Genomic DNA, 19,370 nt, shown 5'->3' with positions numbered 1-19,370 from the left:
ATCGGTAGCCTAGAGCCTGAGTAACTGAGCAGCACTTGCAGATGGGAAAGGTGAGGCTGGAGCAGGATGACAGGTCTGTTTAGAGACCTTCAAATAAGCTTGGATCTCAGTGAATAAACAGGAGGCAAAAAACACTCCCAAGAGGGAGGTGGTGGAGACGCATGCTTTTTGGCTCTGGGTAGAGGGGCGCGAAATCCCTGAGAATTTCCAACCACTAGGTCTCACACATGGTACTTTGGGGCCAAACTTCACACTATCATTGTGGGGCAGAAATCACAGAAGTAAATGCAAATCTTCTGTGATGAAACATACTTTAAAAAATTCCCACAGATAAAGGAACATGAACTCCCAAGCAAAAACCACTTAACACATAAAGACACAAACCACCATAAGGGAGTGTCAGCAGAAACAGCAACTGTAGGATCAAAGCAAAAAGACTGCAGGAATTGGAATGGTCAGATAGAGGATATAGAGTCTGTGTAAGGTATGTAAAGAAAAAAGAGATTATTGAAAATACAATTGGGCAGTTTTGAGAAAGAGCCACATAAGACTTCTGGAAATGAAAAAATCAATTTGTAATCAGAAACTCAACATGAAGTAGCACATTAGATAGAGATGAAGAGAGAATTGGTGAACTGGAAGATAGCTCTGGCAGCCAAACCCAGACACGGACTTAGGAGGAGAATTCTAATGATCCAGAGGGAGAACTCATTAAAACAGGTCAAATTTTTGTGTTTTTTTTAAACCCTTGAATGCCCAGGATATCCATTCTTCTGTTCAGCAAACATCTGTTGAACACCAATTGTATATCAGGCACTATTCATTTCAATCAGGTTAGAGAGACAGTCAGTCCCTTGGCTTACAGGTCAGAGAGGAAGTGTCCTTGTTTCATCCCCAGCTGACATCCTCAATCCACTTCGAAGTAAAAATATATATGTTAACGGAGGAGGCTTAAAACAATAGTTTTAATTAATAGTCTAAATATTTGTAGATGCTCAGAGGTAATTCATAGAGCAGAATACTAGCATTCTGCCAACTATCAACCTTGACCATACATTTGCACATGGAATTCCATGTTACAGCTCTCGAGACCTCAGCTACAAAATCCCTGCCTGTTTCTCGAGGTCTCAGGAGTATAGCGGTAGAATACAAAAAAGAGGCCAGGGCTGTTAGGGAGCATATTCCCACCCTGAGTTACGGCCCCTCCCAAAGCACTGTCACAGGCCCTCTAGCCTCCGAAACACTGCTTAACAGGACAAGCCACTATGTGTCACTGCCTTGAACTTGGAAGAATCCTACCAGCAAAGGGCCAGCTGGCAGACAGTGGGCTTTCTCTCTGTCCCCTTAGCTGATGTGCAGCTGCTACTTCTGGCCCCGGATTCTGCTGGGCTTCTCTGCCCCCGACCCCTGCAGAGGGGTGATGTATGCCATCTGAAGGTGGTACTCGCCAAAAGGCCACCTTGCTGCCCCTCTACCGCCCTCCCCCCACATGTGCTGCCTCCCTGCTTGGAGAGGATTGTCATGGCCTGTTCTGCCAGGGGCCCTCTGTGCTATACGTCAGAAGTAAAGTAGGAAATAATATTCATGCAGCACCTTACAGCCTGTTCACCCACATAAGGGCACAACATCCTTTGCAATATGCCCTGTTTTGTTTTTTTCTTTTGAGATAAAAGACTCGAGCCAGTTTTCTGACACTCACTCCATCTTCCCATCCTGTCTCTAAAGCCCTCAGAAAACTGAGCCCTTAGCTGTTTCATCTTTCCTATTTTTTAAATCCCAGTTATGTAATACTTGGCTAAAAGGCTTTTTTCCCCACTTCCATTCTCATTCTGCAGAAGGAACTACTTCTATCTCTTCTGGATGTTTCTTCCTATTTGTAAATAATAAGTGTCCACACGATTTCCTGATTGGTCAGATTTGACTTATCAACTGTGCTGTGACACAGCATGAGGATAAATCACAGATGCGATTGACCAGTTTTGTCTTTATAAACCCCACAGTGCCAAGAAGAGGGCTCACACACAGCGTCTGCAACTCCGATACTGTTGAAGGAATAAATCTTTGCAGGCAACTCTGAGCTCGAAATGGGACTGACCTCTGGGTTCCCGGCCCCAGCCAGGGCCAGCTTCCAGCGCAGAAGGCTGAGCGCCCACCCTGGGCCGGCTCCATGCAGAGCATTCTGCTGGCCCGGTCTCAGGGGGCTGAGTCATTTCTGTGGTTTGCCTTCATTTCAGAGCCTTGTTTTCCCATCTTCCCAAAAGGCAAGGCCGCCTATTCTTGGAACGTCTGGGGGTGGGAGGATGAGTTCCATGACTACTCAGGGCAGACGTGAGATACCCAGAAAAGTTGGCTCCCAGGCTCAGGGCTGGAGGGTACTGAGGAGGCCCCCAGGGCACCGGCAGCTGCTCCTCCTGTACTTCTCTCCACACCTCTCAGCCTGACTCATTCATCTCCTTTTGCTCTTGTGTAGAGTCCTGTTTCCTGTTTGCCCTAACCCGCCAGAAGCTGCCGCCCTTTTGCCAGCAGGGGTACCTGAGAATGCAGGGGCTGGTGGGAACTGAGAGCCTCCGGCAGCACAGAGTGGAGAGTGGGGCCCTGCAGGACCACGCTGCTGCGGACAGGCACAGGGAGGACAGCGGCCAATGGCCTGGCTACCACGGGCCCGTCGGTCACCCCCAGGCTCCAGGGCCTCTGGTCCAGCCCCTCCACAGCAACAAGGAGGAGCTGTGATGCCAGGCTCCTCCCACCCACACCCCCGTCAGCCTTCCTCTTCTCCAAGCCCCAGGCTCCCACCGATGTGTGATGCCAAAGACCACTCAGGTCATTGCAGTGCCCACACCAAAGCCACGCAGGGCACGGAAGGGTTGAAGGGTCGCCATGCCGTGGGCTCCCCTCCTGTTCACTCCATAGATACCCGGGAGGCGGTGTCCAGAGAGGGGCATCCTCGCCAGGTGGGAGCCACTATCCACAGCCAAGCCCGTCTGCAAATGACCTGTCACCAAGCGCGGGCCTCAGTTTGGTCCCCGTCAAATGACCAGCGGTTCCTTTTCCTTCTGGCTACTCCTCAGATGGGCCCAAATCCCGCCCATCCTCACCTTCATAACAATTTATGGCAGGCTCTTTAAAACAAAAGCTCTGATATCCTCAACCTTATAGGGCAGGTAGGACTATTATTACCCCTGATGAAAAAGACACCAGCTCAGAGAGGTTAGGTGACTCCCAGGGCCCAGCCAGGAGCCCCTGTCTGGGTAGCTGTAAAGCCTGTTCCACCACACCACACTGCGTCTCCTGTCCCCATCTGTTTTCAGAAAGGGAATGGGGGGCTGGGTTGATCGCATAGGCCCAGGGGCTGTCATCAGGCAGAGATAGCCATCTTATCCAAGTAACTTCTCATGAGCAGCAGAGCTTGAATCCTCCCCAAGGCCGCACTCCCTGACTTATCTTCAATCGCTGTTCTCTCTTTCATCCTGCCCTCTGGCATACTGAACAGCAGTCACATTTTGTAGAACTGTCACCACGCTGTCTTTCAGTGGGGACTTTTTGAGGTGATTCACCCTGCTGTTTGAACAGAGCCCACCGGAGCCCCGCTCAGCTTGTGCAGACATTTTATAAACGCATTTGTATGATACCGACGATGAATTCAGTTTCTGGTTCCCTTAGCTGTCCAGCTCTTTGTCGTCCTTCCTTCCTCAGCAGGAATCTGTTCCCTGCTTTACTCTCCCTCCGTCCTATTTCCGAGTGAGCCATGGGAAAGCTTTTGTATGTAAAATAATCATGGTGAGTTTTCAAGGGCCGGATCATGGGTGATTGATTACCTCCTCACTGGTTCTTACTAGCCCTTCATGTAGCCACTCAGAATTCCAGGGACTCGGGCTTTCTGGCTCCACAGCCCTTTTCTGGGAACATTCTCTTGGCAGGTCCGCACCTGGCCCCGCTACCTGTCCCTCCAGTCATTTGCCGAATTGGAACAATGAAGCTCCAGCGCCTTAGCCTGTGGGGAGGAGGTGTTTACCCCATGACGGTACTTGGCATAGTTTGTACTGCAGCTGAGACTTCTAAGAGTCTCTCCCCAGTCCCAGGGTGTGTGTTCACCTATCTCATACAGATTATAGGTAAACCAAAATTGGATCCTTCAGCCCATCCTTCCTTTTCCAAAACCTTTTAATTAGGACTGTCTTCGTAATATCAAATTCTGTTACCCATCTCGCCTACCCAATTGCGGAAGGGTGGCTGAGCCCCTTGTGCCAATAAAAACTCGAGGTGCTGTAACAAATAGTTTACTGATGCCTCAATATGTGGCATCTGCTGCTTTTCCCATCATCTGCCAAATTGTTAATTCCATCATGGTATCAGCCAGCCTTATTTGTGTTTAATAAGACATGGTTCCATTCTTGCTCAGCTGATTAGAGATGTCTGAGCAATGTCCCTGGTATTCTTGTAATAATTAGCTTCAAACAGAGAAATGCTTTTTTCCTATGAAGACCATCCTGCATTTGCTGGAGGTCCGATCTAGATCTTCCCTCCGAGCAGATCTCATTGCTTCCAGCTGGACCAACTTCCTCTTCTAGCCATGGCCTGACTTCATTCATCCCTTCTTTTTTTCAATATTACAAAGTTGCTGGCGCAAAATAGACAAACTAGTGAAAGATGAGGCCAGAAATAGACCCTATTCTAAGTAAGGAGGTGATTTTAAAAAGAAATGAATAGAAACGATTGTGGAAAAGATTGTGCAGGACCATGCAATAAAAATACGTTGGAAAAGAAAATAAATTTCAGTTTAGACCCTATTTCCTACTATACTTCAAAACGAATTTCAGATGAATTTTTAAAAGCCCTATAGAAACTGGAGAAGAAGGAGGGGATACTGTAATAAGTGAAAGGCCTTTCCACGCATAGAAGCAACAGAGTAATTCCACAGAGGAAAAGGTGTAACATTTCAGGTACACCCATCTAGCCTGCACCTAATTAATGGGACTATTTTAAAGAAAATGGTCAAAATTAAAAGGCAATCCACCTGATTATGCAAACAATAAACATATGAAAATGTGTTTAAAAAATTAAAAGGCAAAACAGCATGGGCAAAAATAATTATGGCAGAATTTAACACCCATAAAAATAAATATATAAAGAACTGATTGAAATAAAAGAAAATGGAAGAAGATTTAACTATGGTACATTCACCCCATGAAATACTGTACAGCTCTCAAAAACTCCAAAAAGTGGTTAAAGATTGTGTAATACAAATACATATGTAATAAAGTTAAGTGAAAAAAAGCAGGATATAAAATTGTAGTTGCAACTACTTTCACTTATAAAAATAGAAAACCACATACAGGGGAAACTACTGAAAGGAGTTTATGAGGCTTCTTTTTTTTTTTTTTTTTTTTTCGCTTTTCCTCTTTTGTCCAATTTTGTGATTATACTCTATAGAGGAATAAATACATTTATTTTTAAAAAATCATCTCTGCTTTTGGAATTTAAAATTGCTGAGGGCGCGTGGAGCTCGGGACCCTCCCAGAGGATATGCTCTGTCTCTGTGGTTCAGGTGATTTCCGCGTGTCACCGCTTCTCCCCGGTCGGGAAGATACTACATATACCAAGTGTCGGGGGAGGATATGTGCTCAGTCTAGAGAAGTGAATTTTAAGTGGGGTGTGCTGCTCTCCTCGGCTCTTTGGACTGACTGACCCAGTACACCAGCAGAGATCTCTGGAGGAACCTTGTCTCCCACGTGACAAAAAAAAATGAAAGATTAAAATCCTCATTTTGTGGAAGTTTCCTGGGTGTCATTTCTAATCCATTGCAGAGCCCCAAATTCCTTTCACCTGAAAAAATTGGGGTAATACCTAAAATCTGCCTGGAAATTGACTCAAGAAGTGTTTGTCTGCTAAGCTAATCATAACATCTAATAATTTACTGAGTACCTACTACGTGCCCAGAACTGAGCTGTGATGGTTTTAAAGGTATGTCCACAAGTTCTTGGATACTTCTCCTGCAAAGAGGTAGAGTTTAGTCCTCTCCTGTTGGGTGTGGGCTGGACTTAGTAATTCACTTCTAGCCAATAAAATACTGCAGAAATGACAGGATATCATTTTTAAGATTAAGTTATAAAAAAAAGACTGTGGCATTCATCCACCAAGAGATTGTGCTGCTTCTCTCTCTCTCGCTCTCACTCTCGCTCTCCCCCTTCTTCCCTCCCTCCCTCTGGAGTCCCTCACTGGGGGAAACTGTCATGTCAGAAGGATATCCAGTATGGAGAGGCCCACGTGGCAAGGAACTAAGATCTGCCAACAGCCATGTGAGTGAGCCTGGAAGTGGATCCTACTCTTGTCTTCGGATGACTGCAGCTCTGGCCACCACTTTGAATACAGCTTCATGAAAGACCCTGAGCCAGACCCACTCAGCTAAGCAGCCACCTGATTCCTGATCCACAGAAACTTCAAGATAGTATTTGTTGTTTTAAGCTGCTAAATTCGGGGGGGGTTATTTGTTACACAGCAATAGATAACAAATAGCTTGCTGTTACACAGCAATAGACAACTAATAACATGCAGTAAATAGCTTACTTACATTAATTTAATTTGCACCACAACACTGAGAGGTAGATATTACTATCCCCATTTTATGGATGAGGAACCTGAGGCTGAGAATGATTACACAGCAAGTGAATGGTGTGCTTCAAAAATCCACCTCCTTTGAGCCATCCTCTAAATATTAAATTATTAAAGCAACAATCTCCTTATCACCATCCCTGAATTCCCTTCAATGTGGACACTGGGAGACAAGAAATTAAGAGACCAAATAATTCTCAAACCTACAAAAGCATGGGGTTCCCACGGGAGGGCAGAGTAGTGTTGAAATGCTGATCACACAAAGATACCCTGGAAAAGAGTACTAACCCACTGCTTCAAACCAGACGTCCTGTGATCCAGGCAGGGTGGGATGACTCCAGATGGGAGAAGGAAAGCTCAGCAGTCTGAAGCAGCAGCCCTTATCGGTCCTCAGGGTCCTCAGCTCTCTGACCAATCACAGCATCATCCCCAAAAGCCAAACTGGATTCTTCCCTAGAAAAGAAAACATAAGCTGCATCATCTCACTGCAGATGCTTATTTTTTCAGTATGGTAAAAATGCTGCCTGGGGAATGGTTTTTGTCAGACTGCAGGCTTTAAAAAAGCATTTAATTCAATCTGGCATCCCAGACGGAATGTAAATCTGCTACAAAGTGAAGTTGGTGGGCAAATATATGAGATGCTTTAGCCCAAGTATTTAATCCAAATACATCACATGACCATTCCATCAAGCCTGAAATAAAAAATAGTGTGCAACAGATGTATTTAAGCAGGAAAGAAAGGACCAACAGAATGTCTCCCTCCTTTCTCAGTTCTGCATAAATAAGACTGATTTGCCTGCTCTTCTATAGAAAGCCTCAAGCTTAGTGAGAACTGCAGAATCTTTCAAAAGTGTGTCACCTGCTTCTTCATTCTCTTTGCGAGTTACCATCTCACACCAGTCTCTCATCATTCCAAATCATTATAAATTAATTGGATGCAGAAAAGTCCCATCAACAGAAAAAAAATGACAATGCATATCTCAGCATGTTCAGTGTGTTACTATCTGTCATTGTAGTTTAGAAATAAAGCAGCCACAAAAATGTAGAGATGAGCCCCTTAACACCAGCCATGTTTAAGTTTTAAATAAGTCAATCTATCCAGAAAAGAAGAGGTGCTCAGAAGCCTCTGCTGTGAAGCACTGTGGTATATTAAAGATGGACGAAACTTTTATTACAGCTCCTCTCAAGATGTGAGGTCTGTGTCCCCTCCCCTTGAATTAGGGTGGGGTCTGGGGCTTTTTTGAGCAAACGAACATGGGGGGAGTGATGCTATGCCAGGTTTTGGGCGCAGACCCTAGGAGACTGGCAACTTCCACCACCTTTCCGGGAACCCAGCCACCAGGTGTGAGGAAGCCCTGGGGAAAGGCCCATGTGACAGCCAGCACCAACTTGTAGCGATGTGGGTACACCGTCTTGGAAATGAATGGTCCAGCCCCAGTAGACCCACCCCACGTACAGCAGAAATGAGCTGTCACCGCCAAGCCCCACCCAAATGTCATGCTTATGAGCAAAATGATCATTGTTGTAGGCCACTAAGTTTTGGCCTAAATTTGGGGTGGTTTGTTACACAGCAGTAGGTAAGAGGGATAAGTACCAGGGGCAGAATATGAAGGTGGCGAGAGAAGGTTAACTTGTAAGAACAGGCATAATACCTGTATTACAAAGCCAACTGCAGAACATACCCATCGAGGTACTCTAAGTAAAATACAGCTGTGGTATTGCACTATTTGGTGTACCTACACGGATGGATCAACTAAAAGAAAAGGTGCAGAAGCATGAGCAAGTTAAATAAAGGAAGAGAGTGCCTGAAGGCTCAGTTAGCACTCGTTATGTGGTTGCCTGAAATTAACTGGTAGGAACTCCAGAGCCGATGTCTGTCTGTCCGTCTTTCCTTCAGGAAAATCACACGTAGCCTGCTATCACACGCATGCGCAAGTCAGCAAGACAAACAGTTACCTCACTGAGATGAAACACTCTGCACTTGAAAGGGATTTACACCTATGCAGAACTAAACTGACTCAGCACAACTTTCACTGATCAAAGGACCCTCCTCCAGGATCAAAGACTTCTCAGTTTTGCCAGACATCAGTTGACCAAGAAGTTATGTAGCAATTGGAAATATTATTGATTTGCATAAAAGAGCCCTTATTGCATGCATGTTTATGATTGGCATGCCTCCCTTTGGAGGACCCACTCAATTCCCACCTAGTTCTATGGAGGCCACCCATATGCCAGCAGCAGACATATGCAGGCTGGCCAATCAGTGACGGAGTAAGATTTGGACACATGACCCAAACAGGGCCAATCAGAGTCTTGACATATGGACCTGGGGAGGGCGAGGGACTTTCCTCTTTCTATTTTTTTATTTTTATTTTTTTTAACTTTTTTTTTTCTTAGTTTTAGATGTACAAAACAATGACTTTCCTCTTTTTAGATCCTAAACCCAAAGCTTGTCTTCTTGTGACTGGCAGTAGCTGTCTTGCCCACTGCATGGAGAATGAAACCAACATGCTGAGGAAAACAAAACAAGCAATGGAAAGCCCCACAGATCTCAGCAACGCTATTTGGGCCCTGAGCCCATCACGCCTAAGCTAGCTGCACCCTTGAACACGCCAGTCACATGATCTGATAGGACCTTGTTCATGAGCTGGTTGAGTTTGTTCCTGACACTTATCCACAAAAGAGTCCTGACTTATACAAGCCTGACGGAGGGATATTCTTGGGGACAGGGTTAAGGGGCTTCCATTCACAGACCACCAAAACTGAGGCCACCTCTCAGTTTTCATTACTTTTTTCCCCTCTCATTCAACAAACCTGCCAAGTCCCTGCTACGTTCAGGCACAGGGCTAGGTCCTCCTTCGTTGGATGATGGAGCTTCGTAATAGATTAAAAGGAACAGTAACTTGTCTGTGCTGGCATCTGGAGGCTAAAATGGAGAATAAGAGAATAAGAATCCTTTCCTCATGGAGTTTACAGTCCAACAGAGAAAACAGACATTAGACAAGCAATAAGTGCTCAGGAAAAAGAAAGTAGAGGGTGCCGTGGGATCACAGAAATGTTATGTCCTGGTCTACTCCCCTCTATTCCCATCTCTGATATTGTGACTTATTACAATATTCATTTGGTCTTTGCCTGTTTCTTTGTCCCCCGTCCCATGATGGGCCCTCACCCTCATGACCTCATCTAAACGTGATTACCTCTCAAAGGTCCCACCTCCAAAAACCATCACATTAGGGACTGGGGCTTCAGTATATGAATTTGGGGAGGACGCAGACATTCAGCCCTCAGCAGCCTATAAATCTCTAATGCATTCTGCCGTACAGACAGTAGGCCATCAATAAACCTTCATGGTGGGTGAGAACAATTAAACCAAGCCTTGGACTCTAGACTAAAAGCAAAATGATCTCCTTAAAAGCTGACCACTGATTCCTTTGAGGATACTCTGAGTCATCTTTACAGGCAGGTAACTGGTTCCTTGAAAGAAGCTGTTTATGTCAAATAGGTAGGCCCTTAACTCCCCAAGGGAGCTGCTCCTTCCTACCTTACCACCCCTAGGCTTGGGCTCAGAATTCCAAGTGCCAACAGAGAGGGTGGCTTCAACTTGGATCCCATTGGGAAGCCTGAAGAAAGCTATAAACAAAGAAAACTATTTTTCCAACATAAAAACAGTTCACTGCGTTTCAAGAAAGAAACAACTCTGTGCTCTAAGAGTTGTGAGTTTCAGGAAACATAAAGCAGAGGTAACCAAGATCCTGTGCATGTAAGTGAATGGAAGAAAAATAAAACTAAGGGACATGCAGCTTGTTCCCAACATCTGCTTCTTGTGGCAGTGAGCTGGGGCGTTACCAGCTCACAGCACACCCGAGTGCATCCTCCCTGTGGTGGGTTCAGTAAATATTGAAAACCTGCATTCACAGTCATGGCAAGCATTTCTAAGCACTTATGCTTCCACTTCTGATAATGGTGGTATCCTCTACAAACCAAAGGCTCTCACAGATAACAACTCTGGATAAGGTATGTACATTTAAAAAATTACCTGAAGAGCAACCAAAGTAGGCAGAAACTAGAAGAAGAATTGACCCACTGAAGAAGGAAATGGCATTAGGTGAGTTTTCCATTCCTTAAAGCTTTTCACCGGAGGAAAGACCCCAGATAGCACCACACAGGGCAGCTAAAATCCCACTGCAAACCCACAATCTTATTGGCTTGAAGAACAAAGGAAAGAGTTGAGGGATATCACAGAGGTGAAAGTGAGGGTGGAGAAATCCTCAAAAAGAGAGCCACAGAGGAGCCCCAAATTCTGAATACACATTGCATGAACCTCTGACTGACCCCTGAAATATCCATGTATAGCGTGGACTACATGCAACTCAGCTAAGGCTGAATAAATGAACTACGGTTCGGTGGCTGCTCACCACAAAGGAGACAGAGCTTGGAGTTGGAATTTAGCCAAGTCAACTGTCCACTAAAAACACTAAATCAACACTCTTCGGAAGAAAATGCAGAATCCAGAGTATCTACAATGTATCAATCACAATGCCCAGGAAACAATCCAAAATTATTAGACATACATTTTTTAATTAAAAAAAGAAAAACAGGAACATATGACTGTTTCATACTCGAGAGAAGAAGTAATTAATGAAAACTGACATGGAGTTGACCAAAATGCTGCTTATAGCAGACAAAGATTTTAAAGCAGCTATTATATATATGCTCAAGGACATAAAGGAAAATATGCTCATGCTGAGTAAATAAACAGATAATCTCAATAGAGAAATAGAAACTTTAAAAAGAAATAAATGAAAATTCTAGAACTGAAAAAATGCAATATCTAAAATGAAAAGTTCACTAGATGGGTTTAATAGCATATTGGAGATGACAGAAGAAGGTCTCAATGCATTTAAAGATATATCAGTAAAAATTATTTGACCTGAAGAACACAGAATAAAAGTACTGGGAAAGCAAAGAGGCTAAGTGAGGCCGGCCTGGTGGCTCAGGCGGTTGGAGCTCCATGCTCCTGATTCTGAAGGCTGCCGGTTCGATTCCCACATGGGCCAGTGGGCTCTCAACCACAAGGTTGCCGGTTCAATTCCTCGACTCCCACAAGGGATGGTGGGCTGTGCCCCCTGCAACTAGCAACAGCAACTGGACCTGGAGCTGAGCTGCCCCCACCACAACTAAGACTGAAAGGACAACAAGTTGAAGCTGAACAGCACCCTCCACAACTAAGATTGAAAGGACAACCACTTGACTTGGAAAAAAGTCCTGGAAGTACACACTGTTCCCCAATAAAAGTCCTGTAAAAAAGAGGCTAAGTGATCCGTGAGACAACGTGAAAAGCTCTAATATACGTATAATTGGAGTTCCAGAAAGAGAGAAAAGAGCTGATGGAACAAAAAAATATTTTTTGAGAAAATAATGTCCCGAATTTTCCCAGAATTGGTGAAAAATATAGATTCCAGAATCTCAGTGAATCCCATTCAAGATAAATACAAAGAGAACCATACACAGCGCAAAATATAAAATGCTGAAAGTTAAAGATAAAGAAAAAAAGCTTGAAAGCAACTTGAGAAAAAAACATATTATAGACATAGAAGAACAAAACAAATCATCGTCGACATCTCATTGGAAGCAATGGAAGCCAGAAAACAGTGAAATGACATATTTAATGTGCTAACAGGAAAGGAAAAAAGAAACTGTCAACCCAGAATTCCACATCCAATGAAAATAATCTTCAAGAATCAAGGCAAATAAAGACATTTTTAGATAAACTAAAATGAAGAGAACTGATTTCCAGCAGACCTGAACTACAGGAAATGCTAAAGTAAGTTATTTAGGTTGAAAGGAAAAGATATCAGATGAAAACTTGTATCCCTTCAAGAACTGAAGCGCTCCAAAAGGGCAAATATGTGGGTAAATATTAAAGACTGCATTTTCCTCTTAATTTCTTTAAAAAAATACATATATATATACACACACACATATATATATGTGTGTGTGTATATATATAATGATGACTTAAAGCAAAATTATCAACATTACATTATAGGGTTCTTAGCCTACACATGTAGCACATATGACAACACAGTGTAAAAGATAGAAAGGGGTGGAACTTACGCAAGGCTCTCACATTATTTTATGTGTACACTATTACCTCTAAATTGACTGTGGAAAGCTAAGGATCTATATTGTAATCCCCAGAGCAGCCACTAAAATAGCAATACAAAGAGGTATAGCTAAAGAGCCAATGGATAAATTAAAATTGAGTTCTAAAAATATGTATTCAATTAACCCAAAAGAAATCTGGAATGGAAAAACAGAAGAACAAAAGACATACAGAACAAACAGAAGACAAATAGTAGACCTAAATCAAAACATATCGATAATTATGTTAACTGTGAACAAACACTCCAATATAAAGGCAGAGATTGTCAAAATAAATAAAAAAGCAAGACCTAACTATATGTTGTCTATGAGAAATGCTCTTACATATAAAGTTCCAGATAGGCTGACAGTAAAAGGATTGAACACGATATATCAAACAGGAGTCATAAGAAGGTTAGAATGGTTCTATAAATAGCAGATAAAGTAAACTTCAAGACAATGCTTTGCCAGAATTAAAAAGAGACATTTCATAATGGTGAAATGATCACTACATCAGGAAGACATAATCATAAATGTGCAGGAGCCTAATAACAAAGCTTCAAAAGAGATGAAGCAAAACTTGACAGACTTGGGGCCGGCCGGTGGCTCAGGCGGTTGGAGCTCCGTGCTCCTAACTCCGAAGGCTGCCGGTTCGATTCCCACATGGGCCAGTGGGCTCTCAACCACAAGGTTGCCAGTTCAATTCCTCGAGTCCCGCAAGGGATGGTGGGCAGCGCCCCTGAAACTAAGATTGAACACAGCACCTTGAGCTGAGCTCCCGGATGGCTCAGTTGGTTGGAGCGCGTCCTCTCAACCACAAGGTTGCCGGTTCGACTCCCACGAGGGATGGTGGGCTACGCCCCCTGCAACTAACAATGGCAACTGGACCTGGAGCTGAGCTGCTCCCTCCACAACTAAGACTGAAAGGACAACAACCAGAAGCTGAACAGAACCCTCCACAACTAAGATTGAAAGGACAACAACTTGACTTGGAAAGAAAAAAAAAATTGACAGACTTAAAAGCAGAAATAGATAAATTCACAATCATACTTGGTTTTAATATCGCTCTCTCATTTTGCTGACTGAGGATAAAATGAGTTGAAATAGGAAAAATGCTAGAACGGTTGTGCAGCATGTACAACTGATAGATCAGCTAGACAGAAAAATCAGTCAAGACACAGAAAATCTAAACGACATTCTATCAACTACCTTGATGTAACTGACATTTATGGAACAAGCCACCCGGCAACTGTAGGATTGTGCTTTCCAAGTGCACAGAGATAGGCCATAGGCTGGGCCATAAAGCAAGCCTCAATGGCTTTCAGGACTGAAATCTATTAAGCCATTTATTTTCATTATCCCATTTAATCCTTCACAATAACCCTAAGAAACTGGTACATACTATTACAGTATTAGTCCATTTTTATACATAAGGAAGCAAAGACTCAGGAAACTAAGGCACTTTTATTCACTGCACCTCACTATACTTTTGCCAGTGATGCTTTCACAAACTAAAGACAAATATACATACCCTCACACCTAGTGCCACCAAATCTTTGCAGGTCAGTGGGAAAAACTCAAGACCTGTGGTGAGATCTGGCTGTGAGCCTGCCCTCATCTCTCACTAGCTGTGTGCCCTTGGTAAGTCACATGACCTCTGGAAGACTTGATTTGCTCATCTGTGAACAGTATCTGAGTTACGTACTGCCAGCCCCATTTTACAGATGAGGAAACCAAGTCTTAGATGGGTTACATCATATTGCATGGAAGCGGCACAGCCAGGATTCAAATCCAGGTCCATCTGACTCCAAAACCCTCATGTTCACCATGCTGGGCTCCAGATCTAGCGCCCGCACACCTGACACCAGCCTTCCCAGCACAGGTCTGATTTGCACCTCCACGCAAAGCCTGTAATAAGACCGAATATTTACATTACAGGGTACCTAACATTAAAGACACAGTAGAGCTGAGTTGTGAAGCACACACTTTCTGGGGCCCGTCTCCCTGGGTTTGAGTGCCAGCTCCACCGTTGGCTTGATTCACGGTCTAGGCTAAGTTATGCATCCTCTCAGGACCTCGGTTTCTCTCATTTGTCAAATGTGACTAATAACGGCATTTTGCTGACTGTGAGGATAAAATGAGTTGAAATAGGAAAAATGTGAGAACGGTTGTGCGGCATGTAGTAAGGACCACAGATGGCTGGCCATTATTTCATTATTTTGCAAGTTCTTACGTTTTTTGTAGAATAAGCGTTGTGAGAGCCTCCTACGGATGAGGAACAACACAGAAGGGTTGTTCAAGGGCTCTGAGGGGGACAGGGGCCGAGCCCGGATTGGGAGGGGCACTTGGTGAAGAGGAAGGGTCCTTCCCTGCCTCCCTTCCCAGCCTGGCCCGCACAGCTGCAGGCTTCGCCCTGCTCAGCAGAATCTGAGCCACCAGACCTGACGGGACAGAAACACGGGAGCAGCCTCACGCCAATGGCAAGCAGCACCCGGAATGAACCCTGGTGCCCCAGCCCGCATGTGCCTACTGAGGGCAATGGCCTCACACTGGGGTGGGCAAGTGTGGGCAACAGCATATGCCCACCTACATCACAGCCATGACACTGCAGCTCTGCCAGCCCAGGACGGAATTAAGGGTTGTGCCAGTCTATGCATGAAGGGTGATGCTACTGTTCCAGTGTCAGGTCTTTATTTTCAGAAAGGGGTGAGGGGGTTTTGTATAATTGCTGGAAACTCAACAGAACGTGAATCACAACAGAACCTGAAACCTGCTTCTAGCATTTGCAAAACATAAGTCCTAGTTTCAATTGTTCTCCAACAGCGATAAAAACAAATTACCATCAAGATGGAAACTGAAAACAGATACTTCTAGGAGCAACACCTCCTGGAGAGGAACTCATTATCAGCTTAGACTGCGGCCCATCGCCTCTGTCTGCATTGTTTCCTTTCTTTCTTTTCGTTTTTAAGGTGCCTCCCTCCAGCTATGAAATCCTCGGACACACAGACACGGAGAAGCACCTTTCCCGCAGCCCTGAGCCCCGCGATCGGCCCTGCAGGCCTGAGGGAGCCGGCACCAGGGCTGTACCCAGCTTGCGGAGCCTGCCATGGAGGAGGCTGGAAGACCCACAGTGCCACCACGTGGGTGCCTCTGCTCACTGCCACTGCTGAGCAGCAGTGCCTGCCACCAACTGCAATTCCCTATGTCGCCCTCCGATGGCCTCGATTGGCTGGCTGGTCCCTGGGACTTAGCGGGGAAGAGGCAGCAGTCTAGTCAAATCAGATCCTCAGTAGGGGCAGCAGAGCACCTTTAAGCTTCCACCTCCGACTATCTGGGTGACCCTGGACAAGGTATTGATCCTATGTGCCTCGGTTTCCCCATGTGTAAGTTGGGGGCTGTAACCGTACCAACCTCATAGGGTTGTAGGATTAAATGAGTTAATACACGTAAGGTGCTTAGAACAGTGTCAGGTGCTTGGAACTCTCCAGTCTCTCAGTAGCTTTCAAACCCTTTGACCACGATCCACAGTTAAGAAATACATTCTATATCACAACCTAGGACATACATACCTAGGAGATACATAACACGAACAAAATAATACTTATAAGATGCACCATACGCTGATATTTTCAATTCTGTTTGTCTTTTTAAAGCTGATCGTAACCCACTAATCTGATTTCATAAACCCACTGATGGCTCACATCTCAGTCTGAAAAACACTGCAATAAATGTCAGTAAGAGGTAGCAACAGAAGCTTTACCCTTAGCTCAGGCTGCCAGTCCTGGCTTCCTTCCTTCCTCCTCCCACCTGTGCTCTGAACCTGCCTTGTGACTTGGCACACGAGCCACCTTTAGCTCAAGAGCCCCTCTGTAGCCTGTGAGTGCTGCCTTCTCCATGTGTCTCCCAGACAGTCCGCAGGAAGGGAGGAGCTTCATTCATCGTTCATCAGGCACTAACAATGGGCCAGGCCCTGTCCTCCCTCCTTCCCACAGCCTCACAGCCCTATGAGGAAGGCATCTTCCCATTTCTCAGATGAGAAGCCCAAGGCTGACAGAGGTCAAGTGCCTATGAAACAAGAATTAAGTAGGACTGGTTCTCCTTTGGATTCAGAATGCGAATTAAGCAAGGAAACTGGTCTTCTAGAAAATGCTATGGAAATGCTGAATAGGGTTGATCGATGGCTCTAAAGTGCTGGAGACACAGAAAAACAGAAATGAAAATGGACAGAGTGGAAGTGCCCTGCCAGATGGCATTTGACATTAGGAGGAACAGCTGCACCAAGAGATGTTGGCCTCAGGAGAGCCAGTACTGAGGGACGTCACCATTGTTGGCTCCTTTCCTACGTGGGGACAGAGGCAAAAGCAAGAGGTCAGACCGGGTGGAGAAGGCCATGCCTGCCCACATCCTCACCTAGTCTCCTGCCGCTGATGGACAGTGACTCTATTAAGTGTAAGGCTGACGTGGCTGCTGGTGGCCAAGGCATGTGGACCAATCCCAAGTATTTCCTCCCTGCAACCCAGAAGGTCCTTGAACAGCTGTGGCTGTGGACCCGCCCACCAGGGGAGTGAGGGAGTGAACCTGCCGTTCGGACAAATCATAGCACGATGCAGTCAAGATGAACTGGAAAAAAAAAAAAACATGGCCATTGTTTTGGAGGCAAAATGAGGCTATGCAATGTGGTGGGGGAAATAGAATTTAGGGTGGAAAGATTTGATGTGGGTCCCTGCTCTCTGTTCATGGAAAAATCACCGAGTACCTACTATGGTGCGCCAAGCCCTGAGGTAAGCAATGGAGCGACAGACCCCCAGAAGCCACTGACAGATGCACAGGGGCTGTGGAAGCTCAGAGGAAGGCACCTCCTCCCACTCAATGAGGCTCAGAGAAGGGGCTCCAGAGATGATGCCTAATCTGCATTTATTTGGTAGCATTTTCTCAGGTAGAGGGAAAAATCTTCCAGTCACAGAGAGTAGCAACTACAAAGTACAGGGATGGGAGAAACATTTACACAAACTCTGGAACTGTGATTCCCACTGGCTGGAGTGTAGACTGAAATGGAGGTGTGAGATGGACTGCCAAGTTTCCTACTTCATGACCTTGGACAAGTCACATAACCTCTGACTATAAACCACTCCCTTAGATAGCCAAAGATATTCAGCTTAATAAGCATCTACTGAACGTCCTCTGTGATCGGGCACTGTACCATGTTGGTACTGGACATAGAGTCATGTAAAAGCTACAAATCCCTACTTTCAGGAAGCATATGGTCTAGTAAAGAGACACTGTGATGTGTTCTGTAAGAGTTATGAACAAAGCACTAGAGAGAAGGAAGCAATTGATGCTGCTCAAAGGTGTTGAGTAGTGTATCCAATCTACCAAATGGAGAGAGAAAAAAAGCATTTCATATGAAGCAACAGCAGGCAGGAAGAAAAAGACTGATGTATTCATAGAACCGTGAGAGGCCATGAGTGGTTGTCATGTAAGGTACAGGGTGCAGGGGAGACAAGAGGTAGCTGTGACACGTCGGGGACACACAAGTGCTTAGATCCCTGTGTCCATGACAGTGATGGTGGGTGTTGTGGGGAAGGCACAAACTTTCTTCTACCTCAAGGCTCTTTCAGCAGGTCTAATAATAAAATAGATGAGGGTTTTTTCAACTGGTCTAATAACCAAATAGACAAGAGACAGATTAGCAAGAGAAAATAACCAAATTGAATACGTAAATATGTATGGGAACCCCACAGACACACACACGCACAAGAGGTTCAGAGACAGAGAAGGAACCCACATGGGTATATCAGGCATCCTGAGCTGGGGATGAAATAAGATGTGTTGGGGGCTTAAAGAGTCACTGCAAAATGATTAAGAGCAGATGTTCAGTAAATAGAAGTTTGCCCTGTCGTCAAAAAGAGATTATTGCTGATAACCTCTTATTATGGGCAAGGCCCCCTAATTCAAGTTCTATAGGTAGTTAACGGGAGGGGCAGAAGTTTCTCTTGAGCCTGAAGCTAAAATTACCCTTAGCTCAATACAATCCACAGACCACAGACGTACATCTTGGGGCGACTAGCTCTAAACCCTCAGTGTGCAACTAAGGCCCAGGCCCAAGCCGGTTCACAGCTCACACTTCACCTGGCTTCAAAGGCAGACCCTCCAAGCATCACCACCATCTGGCGCCTTGCGGGTAACCAGTTCCCCCAGCAACTCCAAGAGGTGAATGACAAGCCCAGCCCTTCATGTCACATACTGGGACACTGAAGTCCCCAGGGGCTGGCTGACTTGCTCCAAACCACGAGGTCATACAGTTGTGAGTTACAGACAAGGGCCAAAAAGCGGCCTCTTGGCTCCCAGTCAGGGTCTTGTCCATTAATCCGCACTACACCTTTCAGGAGCTTAGCTTCCTCATGGGTAAAATGAAAGAACCTTCCAGCACCCCTAGAAGTTTTTGGAAGACAATGAATGAGGCACAGGGGTAGACAGCGCTGGTTGAGCTTAAAGCAGCCTGAATTTGCAAACTCCAGAACTACACCTCTCTTACCCGCCATCCCCATCCTATTTCTTCCTCTCGTACCTCCCTCCAGTTCCCGCTTCGTTTCACCTCCTCTTCCGGACCCTCCTTT

The 19,370-nt window shown here is 45.1% G+C and overlaps 1 protein-coding gene and 1 long non-coding RNA gene across 2 annotated transcripts in view; one reads left to right on the top strand and one right to left on the bottom strand.

Annotated features, from left to right (window-relative positions):
- FOXRED2 (FAD dependent oxidoreductase domain containing 2) overlaps positions 1 to 5,461 on the top strand; it is a 16,314-nt gene extending 10,853 nt beyond the window's left edge. The window contains exon 8 of the mRNA XM_019713443.2: positions 2,471 to 5,461. Coding sequence (XP_019569002.1) covers positions 2,471 to 2,730 — 260 coding nt within the window. The 3' untranslated portion in view covers positions 2,731 to 5,461. The remainder of the gene's footprint in view (positions 1 to 2,470) is intronic.
- The window catches only part of LOC109435498 (uncharacterized), a 25,053-nt gene extending 5,683 nt beyond the window's left edge, over positions 1 to 19,370 (bottom strand). Inside the window, exons 1-3 of the long non-coding RNA XR_012494110.1 lie at positions 19,322 to 19,370; positions 9,424 to 9,535; positions 6,898 to 7,062 (exon numbers count right to left, since the gene is read on the bottom strand). This is a non-coding gene — a long non-coding RNA (uncharacterized LOC109435498). The remainder of the gene's footprint in view (positions 1 to 6,897; positions 7,063 to 9,423; positions 9,536 to 19,321) is intronic.

The sequence above is a fragment of the Rhinolophus sinicus genome, linkage group LG02, assembly GCF_036562045.2.
Source record: "Rhinolophus sinicus isolate RSC01 linkage group LG02, ASM3656204v1, whole genome shotgun sequence".
NCBI lineage: Eukaryota > Metazoa > Chordata > Mammalia > Chiroptera > Rhinolophidae > Rhinolophus > Rhinolophus sinicus.
This window is presented reverse-complemented; position numbering and strand designations above follow the sequence as displayed.